The sequence below is a fragment of the Dipteris shenzhenensis genome, chromosome 29, assembly GCF_047967505.1.
Source record: "Dipteris shenzhenensis isolate YYH24624 ecotype China chromosome 29, Dip_SZ_1.0, whole genome shotgun sequence".
Taxonomy (NCBI): Eukaryota; Viridiplantae; Streptophyta; class Polypodiopsida; order Gleicheniales; family Dipteridaceae; genus Dipteris; species Dipteris shenzhenensis.
In genome coordinates, this window is record NC_141624.1 from 25,256,162 (window position 1) to 25,283,808 (window position 27,647).

The 27,647-nt window shown below is 46.3% G+C and overlaps 1 protein-coding gene across 2 annotated transcripts in view; it reads right to left on the reverse strand.

Moving 5' to 3' along the window:
• Positions 1–7,553: 7,553 nt before the first annotated feature.
• Positions 7,554–27,647, reverse strand: part of LOC147882628 (putative carboxylesterase SOBER1-like) — a 48,676-nt gene continuing 28,582 nt past the window's right edge. For both annotated transcript variants that reach the window (XM_087400657.1, XM_087400658.1), the window contains exons 5-6: positions 8,226–8,333; positions 7,554–8,004 (exon numbers count right to left, since the gene is read on the reverse strand). In XM_087400657.1, coding sequence (XP_087256783.1) covers positions 7,912–8,004; positions 8,226–8,333 — 201 coding nt within the window. In that variant the 3' untranslated portion in view covers positions 7,554–7,911. The remainder of the gene's footprint in view (positions 8,005–8,225; positions 8,334–27,647) is intronic.

A 27,647-nucleotide genomic window follows, 5' to 3' on the forward strand; every position in this document is an offset into this window, starting at 1 on the left:
CAAAAAGAAAATTGACAAGGTAGGTGTTCTACATAGACGTGCCACTTAACTTCTTTGAAAATATGGTGTAGAATTTGATGTTTAAGACATCACCGGCATGTCTAGTTGGACTGTCCAATTGGCCAAATCGCGTTCTACTGTATAGTTTTTTTTTGTGCTTTTTTGGGCTTTTTCAGGCCTCCAAGTGTCTATTCTCACCATTTCAAAAGTCACTCTATGGGTATTGGCCCACTTCAAATGCATTGGCGATGTCAGAAACATCTAATTTTGCACCATATTTTCATATACGTTAGATATAATAAATAAATAAGATATCCTATTGAATGCAAGCTCGATTGTTTTCCTTTTTTGTGATTTTTTCCGATGTTACATAGGCCCTCCTCTAATTGGTGGAAGGCTATTTTTCTTCTGGGCTAAAATGGCCCTAAAATGAGCTCTAAATTTTCTAATGAGATGATTGTAAAAGAATGAGGAAAGAGAGTAGTATAGCTGCGGCGGCGGGTACTATGGAGGCTGTGGAATTTTGGATTTCAAGACCAATTGCATGAGGCATTGAATGCCAAGGCAGGCATCTTCTAGGATCTACTATTGGAACATTTCCTCATGCTGCATATGGCACTACAAGGCATTAGCGGCATGCTACAGCCATGTGCGGGTCTTCAACTTTTGCATTGTTTTGTTCCTAGTACCAAGGATGCGGGGTGGCTATAGGCACAGCTAAACCTAATTTGGCTAGAGGTGGGGTGGTCGATGGATTCTAAGGGAGGGGGGAGACTCCTATGGAATGGCAGCTACATCGCCACCAATAATCTTAGATTGCACCACTGCTAGTCTTGGACTTGCCCTTGGTCAAGGCACTCTATTGCTTGAGGGAGGTGACCCCACAACTCTTGCTTCCATTCTTCAATACTATACCCTCTTTGTTGTAGAGGTGAGCCAGGTCCATCTACTCATAGGCAAGGTCATACTTGTGGTCTGCAACATGAGCATCTATTCTCTATAAACCTCCAATTTGAGGTGTTTGGTGGTGGAGCTATGAGCTAAGTCAGTCACCACAAAGTCTAGGGAATCAAGATGAGCCTCTTTATGGGATCTTTATGAGACTAGTGAGGCACATCTAGCAAGGTTGCCAAGGCCCAGCATATTGTCTGCTTGTCTGTCGAGGTGGTACCTTCACCTGGGGTGCTATCACACTAAAAAGCTACAGCTACAAAGCTGATCTTGTCCTTGTGTTGTCACACTTTGTAGCTGCAAAGTTGTGGTACGTTTTTCTGGGGTGATGTCACACTCTGTAGGTATAGAGCTAGTGGTAGCTTTGCCCAGGTTGCTATCATGCTCTATAGAGCTATAGTTGTAGAGCTCATGTTGTCATGCTTGGTAACTACAGAGCTTGTGCCTGTTGCTAGAAGATTTTGGGGATCCGACAAGGTGGACTGGCTGCCTACATCAATTGAGCACTAAGATGCAAGTTAGCTCCTCTAAGTGCTGCCATCATGTTTTTGTTAGCTCATTCATTGTTCATGGCATTGGCTAGCGCACTAAGTCCTAGGGGTTCATAGGGATGGCAACCTCATATGACCTGGTGAGGCTCTAAAGCATGTGCCTCGAGGAGCATGGCCTTACTTTGGGTGGCTACCTGCCAATGCTGAAGCATGTCAAGGTAAGGGAGGAGCTCTGTGCGGACAATTTGCTATACCAACAAGAGCAAACATATCATGCCCAACATAACCCGATTAACAACCACCACCCTAGTAGCCAAGTCTAATTTGTTTGAACTCCAAAGAAGGATTTTTCTTCCGATTCTTTCCAAGAGTGAGCAAATTTCTGTGAAGAATAGATACCCATACTGACCTAGCATCCTAAATATTTGATGGGAACACCCTTTTGGATCTAGGTAAATCCAAAATCAACCCCTCAATTGTTACCCATATGTCCCTTTCGTCTCACCGATCGACCCGACCTGGTAACACCGATAACTTTTCTGGAGTCATCTAACTTTGGGTCGAAGCCTTGTCCTTCAGGGTCTTTATGACCCCACCATCAACTCATTTAGACAGTCAGAGATAGTTACACTCAGGGCAGCTATGTGTCAGATGTTTTGACTGTCTCCATGATTAAACATCTAGTGCCATCCCATGTCCTAGATGACCATTGGTAGGGGAAATGATTTAAAGGGCTTCACACCCTATTGTAAAGGTTACTAGTAGTTAGTTTGTATGATAAGTATTCTTGCTCACTTGATCGAGTGTTGAGTTATAAAGTCCACAAGCACATTGCACGTAGCATTCCTTTACCAAACTTTGGCATTTCATTCTTGGTCTAGCTATCATATCTTTTTTTACTCTTTCTACTCATCCTTTGAGTTCTATCACTGGTCATATGAGAATTCCGACCCGATGTAATGTTGCATTTTGTCTCGACTCATTATTGTGTTTTTTATTTAGGATTGTGTATACACAAGTTCTCATTTCAATACACTTTGTTAGTGTAAGATTTATCCCATTAACACTTTGGCGACCACGATCACATAAGAGCCCATGAGGTTTATGTAAGAGCAAAACGCACCATACCACTGTCTTGAGTTACACTAGTCCATCAATTCAATTGACTCTATCAATTTTGAAGAGGCTAGTAGCAATGACCTCTATAATGAGGAGCCTTGTGAGGCCTCATTGAATGCTTTTTGATGGTTCGTTGAAGGAGGCACAGACGGGATCCCAAGCTTGCCGCCCTACCCTCCCCCAATAGTCTTTCATTGTTTTGTGTCTCATGCTCCTACAGGTCCCTAAACTACCACGATGGCTCAATATCCTAGATTCATGGGCTGTGATTGTGGCAATGCAAACACCCATATTATGCTGTTTGAGAGTCCCTGGCACTCAAATATCACAAAAGTGCAATGAACTGAGCAAAAAATAGAAATGTTCCTACCAACTCTCAAGAGCAAAGCAACTAGTTGGGCTGCCCACTATGGCTTATACCACTTCCTAACGTTGCAACCATTCAAGAATAATTTCTAAATTGTTATCATGATGAAATGGTTGCAGCACACGTCCTCGGTAAGATGGGTCACGTAGACCAAAAGAATATGTCATTGAATGAATATATGGCCAAAGTTCACGCGCTTTGAAACAACAAGAAACTAAGATGAGTTGTGCCTTCTGCAGATATCATGCAGCTCATGTTTGAAAACATCGTTGACCGATAGCGCTCGCAGAGCATAACAAATGTTAATCCATGAGCGCCACACCACACCTAGTGCTTAGAAATCCAGTAGACACTCTTCTGATGAGACTTTTGTTTCTGAATCTCCGAGTGGTCTGGATGGATACTACCTCCCACTAGAGCTGTAGCCTTGTTGAGCTAGAGGTAAGAGCGCCAGTTACGAGACACACTACTGGGCAACCTGTAAATCCGGCTAGGCTGACATTTGCATTGGGAAGCGAGGGTTTTTTGTCAATGCACTGGCTTGGCGTAGCAATGATTGCCAGCTTTGGCCTTGGCCTCCAACTCAGAGCAGTGGCACTTAGATGCCCTTGATTTGGTGAGGGTCACTAGCCATTGATGCTTCATCATGTCAATGATGGAGGAGCCGAGGGAAGCTTCTCTGAATGGTGGAGACAGTAGTTGAGAAACCCGCAGTACCAGTAGAGGAGGACCTGATGGCAAGGCAGCTGGGAGAGATTTGGGTTTAAGGGAAATTTTTGCCAACCTGTGTACTTAGCAAGGGTGCCAATCACTAGGGGGCTGGCAATGGTGCTAGAGCCAGAGGAGAAATGGTTTCCAAGAGGCCAAGAATGTTGGATGAAGCTAGGAGAGACCCCATCATGATGCACGATGTTGGATCTGCCATGTATCGGAGTAGCTTGAGTGAGAGAGAGAGAGAGAGAGAGAGAAAGAGAGAGAGAGAGAGAGAGAGATCCAGTCCTGGGACGTCCTAGTCGCCCGAATGTATAGTACTCAGACTCCTCCAATTCACTGTCCTCCAAGATTTGAATGTCCAAATTTTCTATTGGTACGTTGTTTATTTTTTAGCTTCTTGGACATATGCAAGGTCCATCTTCTAGTAATGTTAGAAGCAAGTCACTGCTGTCAATGGGCATTTGGCGAGGTTGCACGATGATCTGCATATCTTAGATTGCTACTATGCCCCCTCTAGTAAGGGAAGAGAAATGAAAAGAGCTATCCAAGTTGAGAGCGCACATTACCACCGTCATCCACATCTTGTAGTCTATTGACCTCCTTCCTAATTTTTCCATGGCAGAGGTGCAACCAAACCATGGGTTTCCTTTGGGATTGTTTTCTGAGCGTCTGTCAACCCTTTGGTGGTCTGCTTTCTTTGATGGATTGTCTGAGTTGTTGCTCTTATGGAGGATTCTCTGGCCATTCTTGCTCTTCTGTCTTCTTTGTTGGTGGAAACTAAGGATGCACTGTAGGCTTACGAGCTAGAGAAGGCGAGGAGGCCAGACTCAAGAGAAGAACGCTTTGGCCTGTAGTTTGAGATTTCCTATCTAGTGTATTTTTAAGTCAATTATGCGCAAGTGGGTCGGAGATTCAATCGATGGAGATATAGACACAGAATTAATTCACTCACTAAATTTTGGCACATAGCTGAGGTATACAAGAAAGATTTGGGGTGGTAGTGTGGGATCTCTCGTGATGGTGGACAAATCATGGAATGGCATGTGATTGACTGAGTGATCCAAAGGTAAGTGTTAGTGATAAGGTTTTTAGAAGAGGAGCTCTGCAAATACCTCTCCTTGTTGATGGAAAAGAAAGAAGCTCACGAATCAGATGATCTAACAATGGGACATGGTGACTATATTGCAATGGTAAATGTTGCAATTACAGGTGGGTCTTTACTTGAAGATGTGAATGTCGGGCTCATGAAGCAATTCTCATGTGGCAGAGTGGAGACCAAGTACTATGTTAAATACAGCTGCAAAAATCCTAGCAAAGGCACTTGCAATAAGAGTTAGAGAGGTCTACATGTTAATGGTGGATCATGAGCAGACGAGGTTTATTAAGGGGAGAGATATCTGTTAGAACATTCTAAATGTAACTACAGCTTTGGACTATGCTTGCATTACTTGTCAGAAGTGCATTCTTTTTTTATTTGCTTTGGATAAGACGTATCATCGTATTATGTCTTTTGTATGCTAGACCCTCCAGGGTTCGGTGCACCATTTGTTGTTATGGTTCAAACGTTGTTTGGTAATGTTGCCAGTATTTTATGGCTCAATGGAAGGTTTGAGTCAATGAGCAAGGGTGCCCACTCAGTCCCCTCTTTTTGTGAGTTGTACATTTCCTTTGATAGAATTGCTAAAAAGGGGAGTTACAGAAGGTGCCATGAAGGGATTAGTGCTACCATCTGACAATCAACTTTGCTCACAGTTGTTTGTTGATGACATGGTGGTCTTCCCATAAGAAGATAAGTACAAGGTGGAGAAGTTGTTTGAGACTTCAAGAATTTTTTGCGAGGTTTCAGGATCAGTATGCAACTTTTAGAAGGCCTTTGCAATGTGGATGGGCCCAAGAATGTCAATGGACTAGGTGATTGACCTGCCAATCAAGTGGTGGAAGAGGATGTGTGATAAGGTACTTGGGAGACCCTTCAAGTCCTACCTAGCTATAACTCTGAGACCACAATTGTTGTTTTTAGTACAAGTTGAAGGAAAAACTACGTGGATGACCATCGGCAAGTTTGTGATTAGGTTGGAATGCTAAGTGTTGGTCATTTTGCATGTGTTGTCTAATGCCAACACCTATATTGCCTCAGTGTGAAACCTTGCAAAGAGTCATTGGGTCGAAATTGAATCTATTCAATTGATTTCCTTAGGCAGAGGATAAGGGGAAATGGAGGCTTCCTCGTATTCTACGGAGGCTTTGAATATCGAAGGTCTCAAGCTGGTCTGGGTGTTCCAAATGTTAGGCTATGGAATATTGCCACACTATCTAAATGGCTTCAAAGATTTTTGAGTGTAAGCCCCTGTGGGTAGAGAATACACAATGGGGTTGTTAATCTGAGTAAAGGAGAACAAGTTGGGTGGAGGAATTTATTGTGGTATGATAAGATTTGTTGCTTGAAGGGAGTGCTAGCCTCAAAGAAAATATATGGTGGAGCCGAGCGATTATGGAGGATGGTATTCCTTGGGCAAGAGTAGATCTACAGAGGGCCAAGAGCCTTTAAAAGGAGGGGGGGATAAGCTAGGAACACACATTAGGGATGCCAGAGCTACAAATTGGAAGGCCATAGAGATCCTCCATGAATAGTTCAAGTGAAGTGCAAGTGATGTATAAGTCGTGCAGTCAACCTCGCAATCTTGGCCTTCCAATGGTATTATTTCCCCAGCTTGGAGAGTCATAAATGATAGGAGGCAAAGTTCTGTTAAGGAAAATCATAGCTCAAGGTGTTCATAATCCCTATCAAGGAGTTCCTTGGTTTATCCAATTGGAATCTAAGAAGAGATGTAGCTAGGTAGAAAGGTAGAATGCATGGACTAGGAAAGGATTGTTGCGTGGGGAAGGTGAGGCTCTTGCAAAGAAGGCATTGCATAACTGGCTTCCTGTGCAAAGTCGGTTGGCAAGATAGTTTCAAGTTAATCCATTGTGTCCCTCTATGCATGTGCCATTGAGGATATTTGGCAATTGTTTTAGGTGTGCTTGATTGCCAAGTAGGTGTGGAGTTTTTGGAATGGGGCATCAACTCTTCAAGTGTGATGTCAAGATTTCCTTTTAGATCAAGTTGGAGGGGGGTCTTTGTTGGAGACCCACAAGGACTCACCTCAACAGTGGCTACATGCTGGCTGTATTTGAGGGCAACTATGTTTCTGTTGATCTGGGAATGGTATCAAAGGTGGACGAGCGTATGGTTGCCAAGTTCAAAAGATCGTGCTAGTATCTGGTGTTAAAAGGTTTACTCCATGACTTTAGCATGATCCTCAAGAGAGAAGACTCCCTGACAAGTTCATGTCTTTCCAACATTACTTCACATCCTTTTTCAACAAAATGATCATACTGCTATGGAGTGTAGGATGTGTGGAGTGCGGCCCTTAAGCTATTAGCCAAGTTTTGTTAATGGTTTTTCATTTTGAGTTGACCACCCCTAGAATACAAGTTAGCTTTTTCATTAACAAAGAAGGGGAAAAAAGATCACATCTAGGATTGCAATGCAACTATAGCAAGGCGTATGCATGATATTACATAGCGTGGTTGTAATTCCCCAAGCAATTACATTGAAAAAATTGTGTATAAATGAGTGGACTACACGTGTATGACGATCTAAGCCTAGTTGAGACATAAAAAAGACTAATTACATGCTAATCACCCCATGTCAAGGCCAATGAGCTAAAGCCTCCTTGTCAATGCCTCGACGAAACATTTCCCAAGCCAAATTTTATACCAAATGCCCACCTACAACTTCTGTCAAATGCAACCACCATTTCCTCCCAAGGTGTTTCAACAGCACTAACAACCTCCCCAATAATATTCACAACATCCATACTTCTGCCTAGTATACTGCAATTTTTGGCAATAACCTAACAAAAAATGAGTTTTAGAAACTCAATTTTATTGCTTTTTTGGCAATTATTTTGTATTCTAGGGCCAATTTTTTGTCCAAGATTCCTTGGCGATTCCATTTCTTTCTTTTTAAATATTTTAGCCACCATATTGCCAATGTATAAAATACTACTCTGTTCCTTTGTTGAATGGTCAGCTCAAGAGTTGTGTACGTTTCTTTCTTTTTTAATATTTTAGTCACCATGGTGCCGATGAATAGTATACTACCGTGTGCCTTTCTTGACCTATAGTTATTCTCATTGCCTGAGCTAGTTCATGTATGAAACGCAATGGTCCATCCTTCAACTGATCTTCAAACCTGTATTGCACATCTCCTAAGCAATTTCTGTGCTATGAAATAAATGTTGCTATCCGAGCTTTCATCCAATGGTGCAAGCATTCCAGCTCCGTCGGTATAATACTATGCCCAAGCCCTGGATATGCCTGTATAGAACAAAAAGAAACCAATCGAAATTATTGATTATAGTTTATCTTCTCCCATATTGACAAGCTGGTAGCTTCTCATAAACATATTCCATGCATCAGGCACGCTTTCCTCCTGAACCATCAGCAACTAAGCATCACAAGGTTTTAACCAGAAAGAAGATTCACAAGACTTGATCTAATATTCAAAGCAATTCACTTTAAATATTTTTGCATGTTACCTTGAATTCACAGTTAATGCCGTATGTAGCTAGCAATGGCGGACCTGCCTGCCCAGCTTCAAAATTTACCACCGGATCATTCATACCATGAAACCAAATTAACGGTGTCTGAGACAAAGCAGCAAAGAACCATAAGCATTCTTAAACAATAGCATAAGGAGCTCATTGAATGGTCAATTACTGTAAGTTGTATTGTAGCTAAAAACCTTCTTGTCCTTGCTGGAAGCATTAATCAGCAGCCCTTATTAAATGGTTGTTTCTTGTTTCAACCATATAACATTAAAAAAAGGCTTATGTAAACTGAGCTAACAATATAATACAAGTTTCGCACCTTTGTCAAAAGAAACCTTCGCCTGTTTAATGCCATCTATAATAAGCTATGACACTGAGCTTTAATTATGTATTGAAGCTCAGAAAAAGTCAGAATAATCAAATTATACTGCTGATCAGAGACCTTTGACAATCCACCCGACTAAACTAAATTCAAACTACTTAGTCTCAATGACATGGCCGATCTCTCTCTCTCTCTCTCTCTCTCTCTCTGCGCACATAGATGAGCAACCAGATTTAGACACCAAACCTCTACTCCTCACTAACTCCATCCACATTGCTCTCTCTCTCTCTCTCTCTCTCTCTCTCTCTCTCTCTGTCTCTCTCTCTGTGAACACATACATGAGCAACCAGATTTAGGCACCAAACCTCTACTCCTCACTAACTCCATCCACATTGCTGCAAAGCACTTCTTCCCATACACAAGAAAGTCACCCGACGGGCTGTACCTCATATGATGATGACTGCAAAGCGAACTTTGGATGAAGAGAAGATCACCATGTCCTATCAAAGACCCCTGTCTTTGAAGAGTGTACATTGACACGCTCTACGATGTTCCAAGCCCATAGCTGAGCTAGTAGACATTCCTCGTCCACCATTTCCACACTCTTCACCACAGCTCGCCTAAAAGAGGCCATCAAGGTGCTATACAAAATAGAAAAGCTACAGATCAAGAGGGCCTCCAAGCAGAACTCCTAACCCACAAGTCGAGAATAATTATTGGAATCCTAGCCAACATGATGAAGCTTCTTGCAAAGGCCTTCTGACATCCTAGACCATGAACACCATCATAACCTTACAAAAGGCGGCAGGCCATGGATGCATATAACTACCAGACCATCATGGTCGGCCATCAAATGGCCAAGTCATAAAGATCAGCTTTGGCCATACACATTAGCACACATGTGGATAAAGCGGGCATGCAAACTCACTCCCTTCCTCCTCTTGTTTGTGGCGGAGGCTTTGGGCCATTACTTGAGATCACAGGTGGCGGGCCTCACAAGGTTGAGACTCCCAATCAGACAAGAGGAGGAGCTGCTTGACTCTGAGGGCCTTGTATGTTGAGGGCACCACAGCGAGTTTGGAGAGAGTCAGGGGAGCCCTGGCTATTTATTGCAAGGCCTCGGGTGCGCGGATCAACTGGACAAAGTCCTTAGGTTTCTTCACAAGCTATGAGGAGACACAGGAGATTCGTGAGTAGGGGAGTGACTTTAGCTTCAGATGGATATTGCAGGGCCAGACAGCGAGATACCTCAGATGCCAGGTTGGTATTGACATTACAGCAGAGCAACAAATCGCCCCAGTCCTTGAGATTGTTCGACGCAAGCTTCTCTACTGGAGTCAAGGGCTGGGCCAAATACTCCCTAGCAGGTCGTGCCTTAGTGGCAAACCAGGTCCTTCTTGCTACGGCCTGGTATATCGCCTCTTGCTGGTGTTTTCACAGAGGATGCATTGGGCAGCTCCAACGGTTGGTTCAAAAATTCCTTTGGGCAGGTTCGGATGGCACGAGGAATACTAGAGCTCGGGTTGCTTGGTAGACGGTGATCATGCCGCAGGCACTGGGAGGCTTGGGTATCATTGATTTGGAGATGTAGAGCAGAGCCCTCCTAGGCAAGTTGGTTGTTTGCGCCCTCACCCTAGGTGCAGAGCCTTGGAATCTCCTCTTACAGCAAGGGCTTCTCAAGAACACCCCACGCACTGGGGGGCAGTGGCAGCTTTCACACAAATGGATCTTTTCAGAGGCCCCCCTTACGGGGAAGGGTTCCCCCTTGATGAAGAGCCTTCACAGGGTCTGGCAGAGACTAGCAGGGGGTCTCATTCGTGCTCCGCCCAGATGCAGAGAGGAGTTTGATCATCAACCCCTTATGTGGCACCCAGAGATCCAAGATTAGGAGGGGCGGATGCTCGAACAAGGGACTCACATTGGTTGGGCACAATGGGACAATGGTCCGGCCGGGACTTTTGGCAGTTGGAGTAGAGTACATGGAGGTAGAGGCGAGGCTAGACGCCATAGCGCATCTGCGAGGGGCAGGGCAGCAAATAAGAGAGATTGACCTAGCCATCCCTGAGTCCTGGTGGGAGGGACTTCGCGTATGGAGGGACAGCAAATGGTTGGGACAATTTTCTCGGACTGGTGTCCCCTTGAGGATGATGGTGCAACGAGGCAGCACGCACCCGACTTCTTCCGCGTAGGGCCTGGAGGCCTACTACAGCCACTCACTGAGAGAGACACTAAGATGGATGGGAGTCTTGATGGTATTCACTGGAAGATGATCAGAGTGGTGGAACGTTTGGGGAAGGAGTGGCACATTGACACCCAGTATCTCAGAGCAGGATGCCCCCAAATGGCACCTTTGGCTGTGGGAGGGTAGACCCTTAAGGGAGGTCCAGTGGGATCCGGGAGAGTGGTTCTGGCCCTCCAGGGGCGGCCTTGCCGAGCAGGTGGACGAGGTGCCCTTCTTTTCCTACACCACACGGATTGGCAGAAGGCTTCAGATGGACTCTTCGAGGTGGACCCCCTCGAGAGAGAGAGGCATTGGGTGGCCTAGAGAGTGCCCCGTGATGTCCGTTCTAAGTTTTGGACACGGTTATGGTCCAATTTGCGGCTGAGAAAGATATCCTACTTCTTCTGGCTAGCCACCCACGGAGGCTTGCCCATCAGACCGTGGTTGGAGTAGATGCGAGTGGAGGGACAGTGCCATTGTTGCTCTGCTGATTTCCTCGAGATGATCCCGCACTGCCTTTGGAGCTGTCGTAGCACAACGAGGATCTAGATGGGAACCCTTGGGATCATGACCCGTATGTAGAGTCTTCAGAGGGACTACACCTAGGGGATGGTGGCCTAGTTGACTGAAGGAGGACACACGTTCCAGATTGATGAGATCTCCCCCACCTACCGGATACAGGGTCAGAGCATTCAGAGGATAGCACTCCATGAGGCAGTCCCTCCTGATAGCGCGTTTAGGGGGTGGTAGCCAATATCACTGCGTGGAACATTTGGGTGGCTCGTTTTGCAGTCTCATGATGGGTGAGCATCCAGTTCCACCCTCGGCTACCTTGGTCGCCTATCTGGCAAGATATCATCTACACTCTACGCTCCACCTGGGAGCGTGGGACTCAAGGCTCTAGGGCGACTATCAAGAGGCATGCTCGATTCTGCAAGGCGTAGCCTGCAGGAGTTTTCTACATCTTCATTCCACGAGGGATTCGCTGGTTATTTAGTCCCCCCACCTAGCTGTGAGCCCCAGTACCAGAGATCCCCTAGGCAATGAGTTGGGTTTCTCTGGAACAGGCCGGTCTTTTCTTTCAACCTTTTTCGGTTTTTGCCATACTCAGCACCTTCGGGGCTGCTGTTTTGTATGAAGTCTTTCAAGCATTAATAGAAGGTTCCTTTCTTTGGGTTAAAAAAAAGTGTAGGCCATAGAAAATGCCTTTAAAACACTGTCCATATAGCATCAAATGCCTCTTCTAATACAATCAAAGGCTTCAGTACAAAGTTGAAAGAAGCCTAATAGCATGCATCGAAAGGAAATAAAGCACAACAAACCTTCAAGGGAAGAGAACAAGGCCTCAAAACAAGTAATGGAGGAGCAGTCCTCCAATATCAAGACAAGTAACGAAAGAGCAGTCTTCTAATATCAAAGCACTTGAACTAGGAGTGCAAGAGCTTAGGCACGGCATCCAAGAGCTCCTAACTCCAATGCATTGAAATCTTTGAGGAGCATAAATGCAGCACCTGAGAATTGCCTTGACGAGCTGAAAAGCACTTGGGAGGAAGGTGAGTCGTCCCAAAGAAAGGAGCCCAAATTTGAGGCAAGTATTAAGGCATACACCAAGCATGTGGAATCTTGGTCCGAGGTCGTCAAGAGGCAAAAGCCTTAGAAGGTCGTTCAAGAGACATTTGAGGAGGGCTAAAGAAAGAACAAGGCACTGAAACTCAAAATAGTGGGGGCTAAGGAGGATGCAAACAACACCTTCGAAATTGCAAGGCAAAATCTGCACAAAACCCAAATCGAGAGTGCCTCGAGAGTGGAGAGGGACAACTCATGGGAGGATTACTACTCATCAAGTTCCAAAAGATGAGATGCTGTGGCAGAGGGCTAATTCAAAAGGGACTCCTATGTCATCAATGATGAGAACCTCATGCAAATGCAAAATCAAGCGGCACAGAGAGTGGGCCAAGGGCAAGTGGGCAATGTATAGAGACTAGAGGCCCCTCTTTGCATCAAATAGAGGTGTGTGAACATCAGTGCTCTATCTTTTTTTTCCCAAAGAAAAGAACTTTCTATTAATGCTTGAAAAACCAACCATACAAATCAGCTACCAATAAGGCACTGATCATAGAACATAACGAATAAAACTGGTCGTAAAGAAAAACTAGCCTATTTTCAGAGAACCCAACTCACCACCTAGGGACTCTTTGAAACAAGGGCTAACAACCAAGGAGGACTATGCAACCAATAAATCCCTCACAGTGTGAGAATATAAAAAATGCCTACAAGCCAAGCCTTGTAAAAACGCTCCCGCCTTTCAACAGTTTTGCTTTAGATCCACACATCCTGCGCTCCCAAGTGGCACCGGGTGTAGATGATATCTTGCCACATGGGCGACCAAATGCTCGCCCATCACCAAGCCAGATGGTCCACGCCGTGATGTTGGCCACTGTCTCCCACGCACTTTCCTTTGGAGAGGGGAGGGGACGATGCCAATCCGGTGGGGTCGCCTCATGTAGCTCAATCCTGAAGATCTCTATCCATGTATCATGTAAGCTAGAGAGACCTCACCAATTGGGAAAGTGTGACCCCCCTCTATCACCATGCCCCACTCGAAATCCCTCTGAATACTTTGCACCTGAGCCACAATCCGAAGAGAGCCCAGCCAAATCCTCGGTGCACTAGGACAGCTACATAGGCAATGAGGTAACTGTTGTTGGAAATAGAGGATAGAATCACTCACACCCCATTCCCTATCTAGCTCATACAACACTCAAAAGACGGAAAGAGAGATAGGACGGAAACTCAGATATATTCCTCCACAAAAGTGGGCAAACAAAAGCTCAAGGATGAGCGTGTACAAACAGCTCCGAGATGCTGTCAATGGCTGAGCCTCTTCCTCTCCCTCTGCGCACTTGCAGGTGTGCAAGGCTGTCTGTGCAAGTGATGAAGAATGAAGGGGGAATGGTGGCTTTTTATAGGAGGGGCTAGGCCCCCTCAAAGTGGCCGACCAGGGAGTCGGCTCCTTGATCTAGGCACCAACCTGCAAGGCCCCAACCGACCAGGCTGGGTCGACCTTTCTTGGCTGATCTGGCCGACTTGGGCCAGGCCTATATAAGGGCCCATGTGCCTTGCACATGGGCTGCTGATGCAGTCCCCAATGCCGCCCGTACACTGATCCAGGAGGTGCCTAGGATGTCACGCCTTCAACTCTTGTTGTGTGGGTAGGTGTTTTGCCTTTTTAGCTTCCCCTACCCCCTATGGTCTTCTGCCCCCTTGTCCCCTCCAATCGGGGGGGCTCACAGGTGGGGCAGTGACCTTCTAACACCCCCTGTCAATGACACGACTGTGGGCCGATCCCCATGCGTCGAATGAGGTGTTCCATTTGCTCCTTGGGAAGCGCCTTCGAGAAGCCATCGAAGATGTTGTCATTGGTCGGGCAGTATATCAACTCTATGACTTCTTCGTCAATGAGTTCTCGCACAAAGTGGTAGTGAACCTGAATGTGCTTCGTCCGTGCGTGAAACACGGGGTTGTTGGCGATCGATATGCAACTCTGGTTGTCACACATAACCGCAGTCACATCTTCTTGGGCCACATTCATGTCCTACAAGATCCACCTGAGCCACAATGCTTCACATGTTGCTGTACAGGCAGCCATGTACTCCGTCTCTGTAGATGAAAGGACAAGAGTACGTTGTTTCTTACTCAGCCATGACACAGCTCCTCAAGAGAGTAAGAAACAATATCCAGAGGTCAATCTCCGGGTATCAATGTCACTTGCCCAATCACTATCACAGAAACCTCCCAACTCAATGCCTCTGGTATAAGTGATGCCGTAGGTGCAAGTACGCTTCAAGTACCTCAGCACCCTCATACCTACGTCCCAATGAGCCTTCTTGGGTGTGTCAGAGAACTGACAGAGCAATCCAACTGCGAAGGAAATATCTGGTCAAGTATTGGTGAGGTAAAGCAAACTCCCCACCAAGCGTCAATATAGTGATGAATCAACCGGCTGAGATGAATCACGTACACTCAGCTTCAGACCAATCTCCATAGGAGTCACTACTGCTTTGCAATTTTCCATCTCAAAGCATTTGAGCAGTTCCCTGCAATACTTCTCCTGTGAAATAAAGATACTGCTCTTTCTCTGCTTCACCTCAATCCCAAGAAAGTAGCCTAAGTCAGTCATCTCGAACTCCTCCATAAGAAGTCTCTTGACCTAAGCAATCTTCTTCGTATGATCCCCAGTAATGATGAGGTCATCCACAAATAGAATCAATACTAGCCACAAATCCCCCTCTGTGTTGAGATTAAGATTTGCCTCTAATGGACCCCGCTGAAGCCCGATCTTCTAAAAGAAAGTATCTATCCATTGGTGCCAAGCTCTAGGGACCTGTTTCAGCCCGTATAAGGCCGCCTTCTTCAGTTTGCAAACTTTTGATGGGGATCCTGGAATTTGAAATCCTGGTGGCTACGCCACATATACCTCCTCCTCCAGGTTACCATTCAAAAATGCAAATTTGACGTCCATCTAAGAAATAGACCAACTGTGATGAGCAACCACGGCAATGACTGTTTGAATAGTCACCATCCTAGCTATGGGGGCGAAGGTCTCGTCGAAGTCAAGTCCTTCTGACTGTGCATAGCCTTTCACCACCAATCTTGCTTTGTACTTGTCCAAGCTCCCATCTGACTTGAACTTAAGCTTGTACACCCATTTAGTCCCGATGACCTTCCGCTTGGTTGGTTTGGGCACTAAATTCCAGGTGTCATTTTTCAAAATGGCATCCATCTCTGCCTGCATGGCTTCCTGCCATTTTGGTACATCCTTTGCTTCTATAAGGAACGGGGCTCTGCAAGTTGAGCCACCAAAGCGTAGTTCACGGAGGGTGTCTTCATGTTTCTTTGAGACCGCCGCGCTCCAGAACTACTCTCGGGAATGTCCGTGACCCATGAGTCTGCTAACGTCTTCAAATACCATTGAGGTAGCTTCTTCTCAAGTGGAGGTGTATTTGATGGAGTTGACTTGGGAGCTGGCTCTGGAATGGCATGCTCCTCCTCCTCCTCCTTCGGGTCTTCAGTAGGCTCAACCTCTCGAATGGTGACTGTGGGTGGAGGTAACGCTAGAAGTTATGGAATCTCTTTTGCATGCTGTGGCTCGGTCTCTTCAAAGATCACATCCCTGCTGATAAGGATCTTCTTCTTGTCCGAATCGAATAGGCGATAGGCCTTGGACTCTTCGTTGTATCCCACAAAGATACAGGTCCGGCTGTGGGAATCCAGCTTTGTCCACTCATCTTTATGTACATGCACAAATGCTTTAGAACCGAAAACTCTTAGATAAGATATGATGGGCTTCTTACCATAATAAGCTTCATATGGAGTCTTGCCATCAACAGCCTTGGTCTTGGTTCTGTTGAGGATGTGAACGGGCAGTGTTCACGGCTTCACCCCAGTAGGCTTTCATACCATGTTGGAAATAGAGGATAGAATCACTCACACCTCAGTCCTTATCTAGCTCATACAACACTCAAAAGACAGAAAGAGAGAGAGGACAGAAACTCAGATATATTCCTCCACAAAAGCGGGCAAACAAAAGCTCAAGGATGAGCGTGTAAAAACAGCTCCGAGATGCTGTCAATGGCTGAGCCTCTTCCTCTCCCTCTACGCACTTGCCTGTGTGCAAGGCTGACTGTGCAGGTGATGAGGAATGAAGGGGGAATGGTGGCATTTTATAGGAGGAGCTAGGCCCCCTCAAAGTGGCCAACCAAGGAGTCGGCTCCCTGATCTAGGCACCAACATGCAAGGCCCCAACCGACTAGGCTGGGTCGGCCTTTCTTGGCTGATCTGGCCAGCTTGGGCCAGGCCTATATAAGGGCCCATGTGCCCTGCACATGAGCTGCTGCTGCAGTCCCCAATGCCGCCCGTACGCTAATCCAAGAGGCGCCTAGGATGCCGCGCCTTCAACTCCTTGCTGCGCGAGTTCCAAGACAGGTAGGTGTTCTGCCATTTCTGCTTCCCCTACCCCCTATGGTCTTCTACCCCCTTGTCCCCTCAAATCAGGGGCTCATAGGTGGGGCAGTGACCTTCTAACAGTATCGATCTAGAACTCGATCAATGCATCGTTGACACTAGCCATTTACACGCATCTGCTCCAGCCATGGGCCAATGGGAAGACCCCCGTTTGTGACCATCTGGAAGAATTACGAGAACTTCCATAATTGTGTCCAGAATCTCGATCTAATCTCTTGGGCACATGCTTTTCAACCCAATGTCACTCTCTCCATGGCCTTTGGCTGAGTATATCGACTTATGCGTGTCAATAAAAGAGAAAAAGGTCACCTGGTCACCTCCTCCACGCACTGAGAGTGGCCTACTTTGGATGGCCAAGACCACTCTCCAAGATTCGACTGGACCTCACGAAGGGGACGGCCTTCCCAAAGCCAAAGGCACCACCGACGCAGATCCTGGTCTGAAATATGTGCTAGGTCAATGGACCACTCCTTGCCCAACCGGCCCACAACTCTAATCACCTGCCACTGAAGTACATCTAGACTCCCATTCATCTTTGGTTCTCCCACACACACTGGTCTCACTATGAAGAAATGGTCTCGATCTTTGCGCCTAAACATAAACCTGAAGGATGCCTCCACTGCGAAAGCACCAGCAAGAGGCTATGTACTAGGCTGTGGCGAGAAGAACCTGATTGGCCACCAAGACATTGCTTTGCTAAGGGAGCATTGGAACGAGCTCCAATAGTGAAGCTTACACCACAAACTTTCTACTCCCGAGGCGATCTACTGCTTTGTTGATATTGTTGGAGATATCATAGTCAAAGAGTGTGTTGGTGTGAAGTGTTAGTGTGTAGTACTAGGTGATCTAGTACTAGTTTATGTGTGTGAGCCTTGTGTGAGTGCCACGTGTCATCATGGGACTTATCCCATATGCACTAGGTGCTAGAGTGTGTGTGTGAGTAGCCTATATAAAGGCTTGTACTTCACTTGTCATGATATACTTGCTGAATGAATGAAATCCTTTGTCATGTCTTCATTTGAGCGTCATTTCCTCACACCCTAACCTTCTCTCTCTCTCTCTCCCTTCACCATGTTTCTAACATGGTATCAGAGCCAGGTTCCATAGCTGCCACCTCACCCTTGCCCTAACCCTAATTCTGTTTCAGCCCTTCTTCCTGCAGCCTGCAGCCGCCTCAGCCCTGCTTCATTTCGCCCTGTTTTACCTTCATTTTCTAGCTGTTTGCACTCGACAAGAGCCTCTCCACAGACTGCCTTCATTGCCGCCTCCATTCGGGAGTTTTTGGAGCTTTAGGCACCCTTAACAGCCTATTACTTGCTGGTCAGCTCATTGCGCCTGCACATGGGAACCTTTGAGGGCTGTTTCGAAGTTCTCCTGAGTTGCTGCTGCATACCAGACCTTCTCAAAGCAATTCCAGCGCCATAGCCATTACCTGCGAGCAATTTCAGTCCCTCCAAGTGCTGCGAATTCATCAGCCTCTGCATTTCGGAGCATTTTCTAAGGGCTGTGTGCACTTTGGAGCACCTACAGCAACCGCCTTTGGACTTTGGGCCCTGCTGTGTGTATTTTAGAGCATTTACAGCCACCGCCTATTTGCTGCGAACATCTACAAGAGCTCTGAAGCATTCGGAGCTGTTCTAGGGAGCCGCTTTTCACTTTGGAGCTGTCCTGCGTCATTTCGAGGTGTAATCTTGCTGCTTTTTTATTAGGGTTTGTCTTTCCGGACACCCTCTTGCTGCGTTTTGATCAGGGTTTACATTTTGGAGCCTCTGAGGCTCTTCTTCGCATTCGGTGACTCTCCGATCGGCACATTGAGAGTCATGACATGATGTCTCTTGGTAGCTGCTCCTATGGCCTTCATCGACACATCATTCGAGGGCATCCTCGCCTAGTTCTTCACCGACACATCTCTTCGCATCAGGATGTGCACACTCTTGTGCGGTAGCTACTTCGGGATCATGGGTTCTCTGCCCTTGCTATGCATAAAATGAATCAAAATATTTATATGTTTGAGTTAAAGGTTCTCAGCCTTGAGTTGTCCCTCTAAATTGAATGTATTTGGAGTCAATAAGAGGTCCTCTACCCTAGGTTGTCCCCCAAAAATGATTGTATTGTGTTTTACTTTGGTTGATGGTATCGGCCACCCAGTTCAGAGTAAGGGGTGATGACGAGTGATGGGTTGCCCTTGCCGGTCACTAGCTGACTGAGAAGCCACTATCACACGGGAGGTGTTGGATAGTTAGACTTGCTCTTTGCAGTATTGCGATGGAGGGAAGATCGGTCTACTCTTGCGTGTTGGGTCTCACACCTCTTTGCTCTGAAGGGGGGTGTTGGAGATATCATAGTCAAAGAGTGTGTTGGTGTGACATTTTGGTGTGAAGTGTTAGTGTGTAGTACTAGGTGATCTAGTACTAGTTTATGTGTGTGAGCCTTGTGTGAGTGCCACGTGTGATCATGGGACTTATCCCATATGCACTAGGTGCTAGAGTGTGTGTGTGAGTAGCCTATATAAAGGCTTGTACTTCACTTGTCATGATATACTTGCTGAATGAATGAAATCCTTTGTCATGTCTTCATTTGAGCATCATTTCCTCACACCCTAACCTTCTCTCTCTCTCTCTCCCTTCACCATGTTTCTAACAGATATGCCCATGCCCACCTGGCATCCAAGGTGCCTCATTGTCTGTCCCAACGGAATCCACCTAAAACTAAGGGTAGCCTCACAGTCTCGAACCTCTTTGACCTTCTCTGACTTATTAAGTCCAGTTGATCCTAGGCATGGAAACCTCGCTGTAGATATCTAGGACCCTCCTAACCGCCTCAAGGTGCTCTACCAAGTGCCGTGTCATCTGTGAACTCTGAATCCAACAAATTTCGCCCCTTGTCGGATTGGAAGCCTGGCAGCCATGTCGTACTGATTGGAAAAGAGAGAAGGCCTCGCCTGTGTGGCCCCAATAAGCATCTGGCTAGAACTCTTTGCATACAAGGCCAAACTCCTCTGGTGCCCTCGGAAAAGAACCACATCACCTTATCGTTAAGCTTCTCAAAATCCAAGAGAAGGGTAGCAAGACGATGAGACTCCTCCTTGGCTCAATCCATTGTCTCCCAAAAGGTACAAACCCTGTCTACATGTTGTGAATGATATTCACTAGATATGGCCACACCGCAAACTCAAAACCTTGGGCAAGATCTCGTACACGTCCTGTGAGAAATGCACGGAAATGAATGGAAGAGCGAGAGAGAGAGAGAGAGAGAGAGAGAGAGAGAGAGAGAGAGAGAGAGAGAGAGAGAGAGAGACTCACACATGAGAAGGAGAGAAAGGCGCAAGAGAACTGCAAGTGATCTCTAGACAAAATCCTGCTGGCCTGCTTGCAAATGTATATTTGTGACATAGAGATTCGTCATTACAGGTGGTGGCTATCAATGCAACATCAAGTAAATTGCCATGCATAGAGGTTCCTCATCATGGGCAGTGGCAATCAATGCAACATCAAGTAGATTGTCATGTGTCTGTCTTTGGTGTGGTCAGCCAAGGGCTCAATTCGCTTGCTGTCCTGCAGAGTATCCAAGAGCCACCTTGGAACCCTTTTCTGTTGTCTAATGACAGCCCTCTCCTCTTCTATTGCCTGATGAACTGGGGGGAAACCTCTGCACAAACAGGCTGCTCTAGAGCTCCAACGGACAGCTCAACAACCTCACTAACAGACAACACAAAGGAGTGGGTGAACTGCTCCACTACCCTGCCCTAGAGCTGCTCAACAGGGCTAGCTGTACTGCTCCACAAGGCACTAGACTGCAGTGATGTGCTGCTCCACCAGATGATGCAAAACAAGAGGAATGGGGGTCCGAGATATAGGCAGCCCCCCCTGCCTAGTCAGCTATGCTGGAAGAGCCAGCCTAGGTGGGCCGACCCACCAATAGGGCTGCACATAGCCCTATGAAGAGGGCTCACTCCCCCCACCCTATGGGGGAAGTATCCAGCAAAGGTGGCCGACCTGCAGGTCGCCCACCCTCTGCTCTCCAGCCCTCATCTAGGGCGCCTATAAGGGCACATCCATGGCAGCCCAACAGGGCAGATCTGCCCACACTGCTCCACAACCCTCCTGGGAACCTCCATGGCCACCGTGGCAATGCATGGACCCGCAAGAAGCACTAGAAAGCCACACAAACCTACTCTCACAGGGAGCGGGCACACCCACAACACAGGCCCTCTGTCTTTTGTTGACCTCTAACACCCCCTCTCAACTCCTAGATGGAACAGAGACGCCAGGAGCTGGGTGTGCCGCTGGAACAACTGGAGGAATCCATCATGTGATACTACATCGCTGAAGGCCGCCACAAGTACTGTCAAAGAAGCCCCCTCTTGGCACGAACTGCCTCAGCACGATCACTGGAAACTTGGAACTGTTGCTCCTAGGCCATAGGTGCTAGGTACACTCCTCGGGTCTGGTAATGGTATGCTGGATCATCTAGTACAGCAATCCAACTACTGGTACTGGTACATGACTCCAACAAAAGGTACTGGAACAATAATCCAGCTGATATTGCCACCGGTGCAAGGTCGGCTTCCTTGCATGGGCACCTGTATCACAGAGCTAGATAGCCCCTGTTGAAGCCCCCTCTCGAGTCCAAACTGCTACACTGTCACTAAATCGGTGAACTTTAGTGCTCCAATGACAACAAGAATATAACAGCTCACGAGGATCAATCAACTATGTCTGGGTTTCCGCACTGGCAATTTGCTAACCCATCCGGATCTCCAACAGCATCAGACAATAGTTGCAGCAGAACACTAGGAGACCCTCTTTGGCTCTGCCAGGTCATAACGTCCAAACAAAATATAAACTGGTAACGTACTGCCACTTGAGTCAGCGGGAACAACTCCTCATGGCTCGTGAAAGCCTGCCTCGATAAATGACTCCCCTAGCACCTGATTGGCAAGTCTTGCCGCCACAAACAAGTAAGCAGTCCTCCATTGGGATCTGGAAGCCAATTGGCAGCGCCTACCCTGTACTACTAGAAGGCTGGAGTATACATCGTCGCAAAATTAGCACTATTGGCCAACTGGTTACTGGTACCCTCAACATTCCTTTGGGGACAGTGCCGCCAATAATAACCTTTCTAGCCACATCGGTTACACGTACAGGATACCTTGAGAGCTTCTGCTTCCTCAGCTGTCAGCTCCTTTCTGCCTTTTTGCTCAGCTGCCAAAGCCTCAGGCTGACTTTCATAGGTACGATCGACAAAGTGTTCCTCCTGGTCAAGCACCATGGGGACCAATTCCTCCCAGGTCAACTCATTCATCCTACCACTGGTGATCAACAACGAATAGAAGGCCCCATACTAAGAGGATAATTGGGATAGGAGAGTTATGGCCATGTTCTCGGATGATGTCTGCTTCCCTGCCTGGAGGATCTCCTGCTAAAGTTCCTGTAACTTGTTGATGTGGTCTTGCTGTAGGGGCCAGAGCAAGTACAAGAATCGAGGGAGATAAACCGTCACGTCAACTAGATAATAGAAATGAAAGTACAAGGTACTTAAAGGTAGACCCTAGGACTAAGTGTCCTAGGTGTCACATAGGACTAAATATCCTATGTGGCATAAAAGGCACTAAAACACTAAAGTGCCTATAACTATGCCTACAAGGCACATACCAGGGCCCATAGGGCATCACTAGAACCGGGAGAAGATGGCCTACAAACCCCCCTCCATTGTATGAGCTGAAGTATTACTTCATGTCCATTTTTAAAATATCAAAACAAGAACGGTTCCTATTGATATTCAAGATAATTTCACGAATTATGTAGCCTTACAATATTGTTTTAGTATTATAACTACTGGAAATACTCTATGATGTCAATCATGTATCCAAAATCTTATTGTCCACTTTGAAATTTCAAAATTACTCACCATTTCCTTCCTCTAAATAACAGATGCCTGCCCGGATCTAGTTTGGGCTTGGTCGGGGTTGTTTGCGATGACTCTCACAATTGTTGTTGCATCAGTGGACTTTTGAAATTTGCAATTTGATGTTAAGTCGTGGTTGGTATGTGAGAGTAGAGAACCCATAGTGCATTTATTTGCTTTCTAGACTAATGCCTTTGCCTTTCATAATTGATATGCTCTTTCCTTTCCAACCATCGGTAGAAGACAAAATTACCCATATTCACATAGAGTGGAATTTTTTGGCAAATTTCGCCCAAACGTCTCAGAATACTTCGTATTTTCTGGTCATGGTGGCACATGTTCATCCAAAAGGATATAGCCACCTATGAATGTACAAAGTATGTCAAATCATGTAACAAAGGGAACCAAGTGTAAAGCCTATCGAAAGACTTCGAACTTGGGACAAGGAAGTGCCTTTGTAAACATATCTGCTATGTTCTCCTCTGTGGGAAGGTAGCACAACTCTCTGTCTCCTGCTGACAACCGCTCTCGAACATAATGATAGTGAACTTCAATGTGCTTGGTACGCGCATAAAACACTGGATTACACGCAATGGCCAAAGCACTCTGGCTATCAGTGTAGACCATAGTGGAGGATGTCTGGCGAATACCAAGATCTGTAAGTAACTGTCGAAGCCAGACACTCTCTATTGTAGCAGTGAAGGCTGCCCTATACTCAGCCTCACAGCTAGATGTGGCAACTGTTGGTTGCTTCTTGCTGAGCCAAGAGATACATGAACTGCCAATCAAAAAACAATTGCCGGTATGTGACACTCTGGTGTCGGAACAACCTGCCCAGTCACTATCCATGTAAGCATGCATGGTAAGTGAACTCTGATCACCATAGAAGAGGGCTAAATCCTGAGTGCCTCTGAGATATCTAAAGACTCTCTTCACTACCTGCCAATGTTGTGAACTGGGCATGTGCATGAACCTACTGAGCTGGGATACTACATACTGTAAGTCAGGTCTGGTGTGACATAAGTAAATGAGACATCCAACGGCCTACTGGTAAAGAGTGATATCACATGGTGGGCTCCCATCATGAGCTGAAAATTTGAAGCCAGGGTCCACTTGAGTAGAGATTGGCTTGCAATCCTCAAACTGGAGCTGTCCAATATACTTGGACTGTGACATCATGATAACCCCCCCTCAACATGAGCAAACTGAATGCCCAAATAATAGTGTAGCTGTCCCATGTCTGACATTTCAAAAGCTTGCTGCAAATCAGCCTTGAAAGCTGCAATATGCTGAGTATCTGGACCCGTGATTAGCATATCATCCACATATAAAATCAGCACTAAAAAATCAGATCCACTCCCACGGACATAAAGAGTGGGCTCTGTGGGGCTATTCTGAAAAACCAAGGGATAGTAAGTGTGCATGAATTTTGGCATACCATGCCCTAGGTGCCTGCTTCAAACCATAAAGGGCTTTTCTAAGCCGGCATACCTTGTTTTCAGAATTAACAACCTCAAAGCCAGGAGGTTGTGTCACATAAACATCTTCCTGCAGATCCCCATGAAGAAAGGTAGTCTTGATGTCAAGCTGGTGCACTTGCCAATGGTGATGGGCTGCAATGGCAATGACACATCTAATAGTAGTAATCATGGATGTGGAGCAAAGGTCTCCTCAAAGTCAATGCCTTGTTGTTGGGCATACCCTTTTGCAACAAGACGGGATTTGTGTCGATCTATGCTGCCATCAGATTTCCTTTTTAATTTGTAGACCCACCGGCTACCAATGGCATGCTTGCCGAGAGGGAGATCTACTAATTCCCATGTGTCATTTTTGGCAATGGATTGTAATTCCGCTCTCATTGCATCCATCCACTCTTTGCTGTCAAAAGCATCTTTATGGCACAAAGGCTCTTCATTGCAAGCTGTAGCAAGGAGTGCAAACTCAAGAAAGTGACCATGCATCTGTCTATTCCCTGATCTTGTCCGGGCAGCAAGAGGTTGATCTTGTTTGCTGTCCCTCAATGTATCAAGAAGCCATCTCGGAACTTGCCTTTGCTGTCATTGTCTTCATTATGGCTACTAAGTGTAGAAGGAAAAACTCCCAATTACACCCACCTAGTGAGTAGTAGTGGAGGCGTTAGAAATGACCCAACAGAGGGTACGCACAGTGGAAGACTGATAGTAATGCCCAGGAGCTCACACAGTGTGGTGTGGGATGTGGAATCACAAACTTCTTAACTTATGTGCATAAAATAGATGTGCAAACTCATCAATAGACAATGAACCAACCAAGCAGAAAAACCATCAAAATAATATATTTCCATCCAAAGCTATGGACACAATACAAAAGAGATAGATCCAGAGTCCCACCAATGGTGTGGTCCTCTGATCTTATCACAATGTACTTCTCCTATCTGCTGGCCATCTCTAGTCGAGCCCGCGTGCTCCACCTCGAGCATCTGTAGACTTTCCGTCCAAAACGATCCTCTCCACCTTGCTATCTGGAAACCAGCCTAGGTGGGCTGCCACTCAAGCTCAGTCTGCAACTCCTTCAGGGTCACCTTCACCTCATGTGGATAGGCCCAAGGCTTGCCTTCTTGCTGCTCTTGTCTGCCGTCCGAGGGCTGCTCCAGAGAATACGATGATCACAACACCTTGCTGCCCTAGAAGACAGCCTAGGTCCAGCCTCTAGGGAACTCATTCTGCAGCTCACCTTCCACTCTCCTTCACCCCCAGTGTGAGGCCCAAGGGAGTGGCTTCTAGCTGCTCATGTCAGCTCCTGCTCTGGCTGAATGTTGGATGTGAAATGAGGCCCAAGGCCTCTCCTTTTATAGGGCTCAAGGCCCCCTTGAACCAACCGACCAGCCAGCCCTAATTGGGCCGACTGGCTAGTCTGTAGCAGCCCTAACCAACCGACCAGTTGGTTGGCTGGTTGGCTGCCTATCCAGCCCTATTTAGGGCCATTTGCTGGTCCTTTGTTCCATGCAGGGCCCAGCCCCTTAGGACTGCTTACCCCGCCACTTGCCAGCCCTGCTTGCAGGCCATAAACCTCCTGCCCATATACCTTGCCAAGGACCCTGTCATGCAAGCGCCTCTTCTTCTGGATCACCACGCAATCATGCTCCTCATCAAACCCTTTCTGCCAAGGCAGATCCAAGACATCCTGTCCCCGCCATCTCCCTTTCACAAAGGTGTCTTCTGACGCAGCCATGTTGATGTCTCCAAGTAATTCACTCTTTGTTGTCTGACTAGCACCCACATGGCAGCCAGGATGTGACGCTTCAATTTTGTATATGAAATATTTTGGAATATATATCACAGATAGTGTTCAAAAAGGATGGTTTTGATGTTTTGAAGGTTTTGGGAAAGTTTGGTATTGGTCGAAAAATTTTGGTTTTTGTCCATTATGGTGTCGGCTGGATTTTGCGGCTTGATTTTGAGTTGGTTAGAGAAATAATTTGAAGAAACTCTGTATGAGAAAGTTTCAGATCTTGTTGAGTAGAAAAACTTTGTCCTTGTGAAAAATTTGTGGTTCACTCGTTTGCATGCCTGTATGGAGGTTAGAAGTTGCTAACAAAGTGGTTTTGAGCTAAAAGTGCATCTAGATTTCTGTGTCAAGAGTTGCAGGCATTAGACAGAGGTCGAGATGGAAGAATTAGCGACGAAAGGTCAAATGCAAAGGGAAAGAAGAGGGTCCGATCTTCGAGATGAGCTATTGAGCTTGTCCATTGGATGTACGAGGCAAGCGTGGTGATGCTCCGAACAGGGCCGTTTTCATGCCTTTAAAATTTTATATATATATATATATATATTTTTTTTTTTTTTTAAAAGAGAGACGTCGAGATTCTGTACGCGTTTGCTATCAAAAGCGCACGCTAAAGATGGTGAAAAGCACACGCACGCTTTTCGAGGAAAGCTGGTTTTGGCCGATTTTGGGAGCTTTTGGCCGCTCTTTTCGGAGTCGTGAAAGGCTATAAAAGAAGAGGAGATCGTGAGAAGGAGAACACACAATCCAACGCATGCATATCGAGGCTACGCGAAAGAGAAGAGAAGGCATGCATATCGAGGCTGCGCGAACGAGAAGAGAAGGCACGCATATCGAGGTTACACGAGCGAAAAGAAGACACGCATATCGAGGCGCTGCGAAAGTAACAATTAGCGCACGCGAATCGAGGCAGCGCAAAGAAGAAGATAAGATCAAGATATTTTGAGAGTGGGAGTGAGAGTGAGAGTGAGAGTGTGATTGAGATTTGATCATTTGATCATCTGATTTGAACATCTTCATGCGAGTGAGAGTGAGAGTGAGATAGCTCGGGGGTGGACGGGTGGTATCGAGCTCCTTCACGGAGTGATTCTTCTCCAAAATTATTGTAAAGACTCATCAGTTTGATTCATATTGCAATCTCTCTTCTTGTTCGTTCGCGATTATTATCTTGCTACAATTTTGATCGTGATTGTGAAAGAACGGTGCGTGACACAGGATGCTGCCCGTGTGGCACTCCCTCAAACCCTAGGTTCACCCCCCCCCATGCTCTCCTCATATGGGGGCTTACAGATGGGGAGGTGACCTTTCCAACAGGAGGACATTAGTTGTGCTAAAGTTGTGGCCATATTCCCCACTACCATGCTTCTAAATGTGTTGTGATGAGCTTCAGGATTAAGTCTATCATGCATACCTTGTTTGTGCTGCACAAGCTCCTCTTCCTCACTGTGTGTATGTTTACTTCGGCATCCTTGCTATCATCTGTGTGGTATGCAATATTTTTTTCCTTTATGGAGACCATACAATGCTGGATACTCACCTCCACCTCAAAAACTTTGTCGTCAAAGTTTGCAAACCTAAAGTATCCAGTGTAAGCGCATCCAAGTCCTTACCTTGCTGGTCAACCTCTCCATCCCGATTCCTATCATAAATCAGCTCACCATTGGCTTCATTG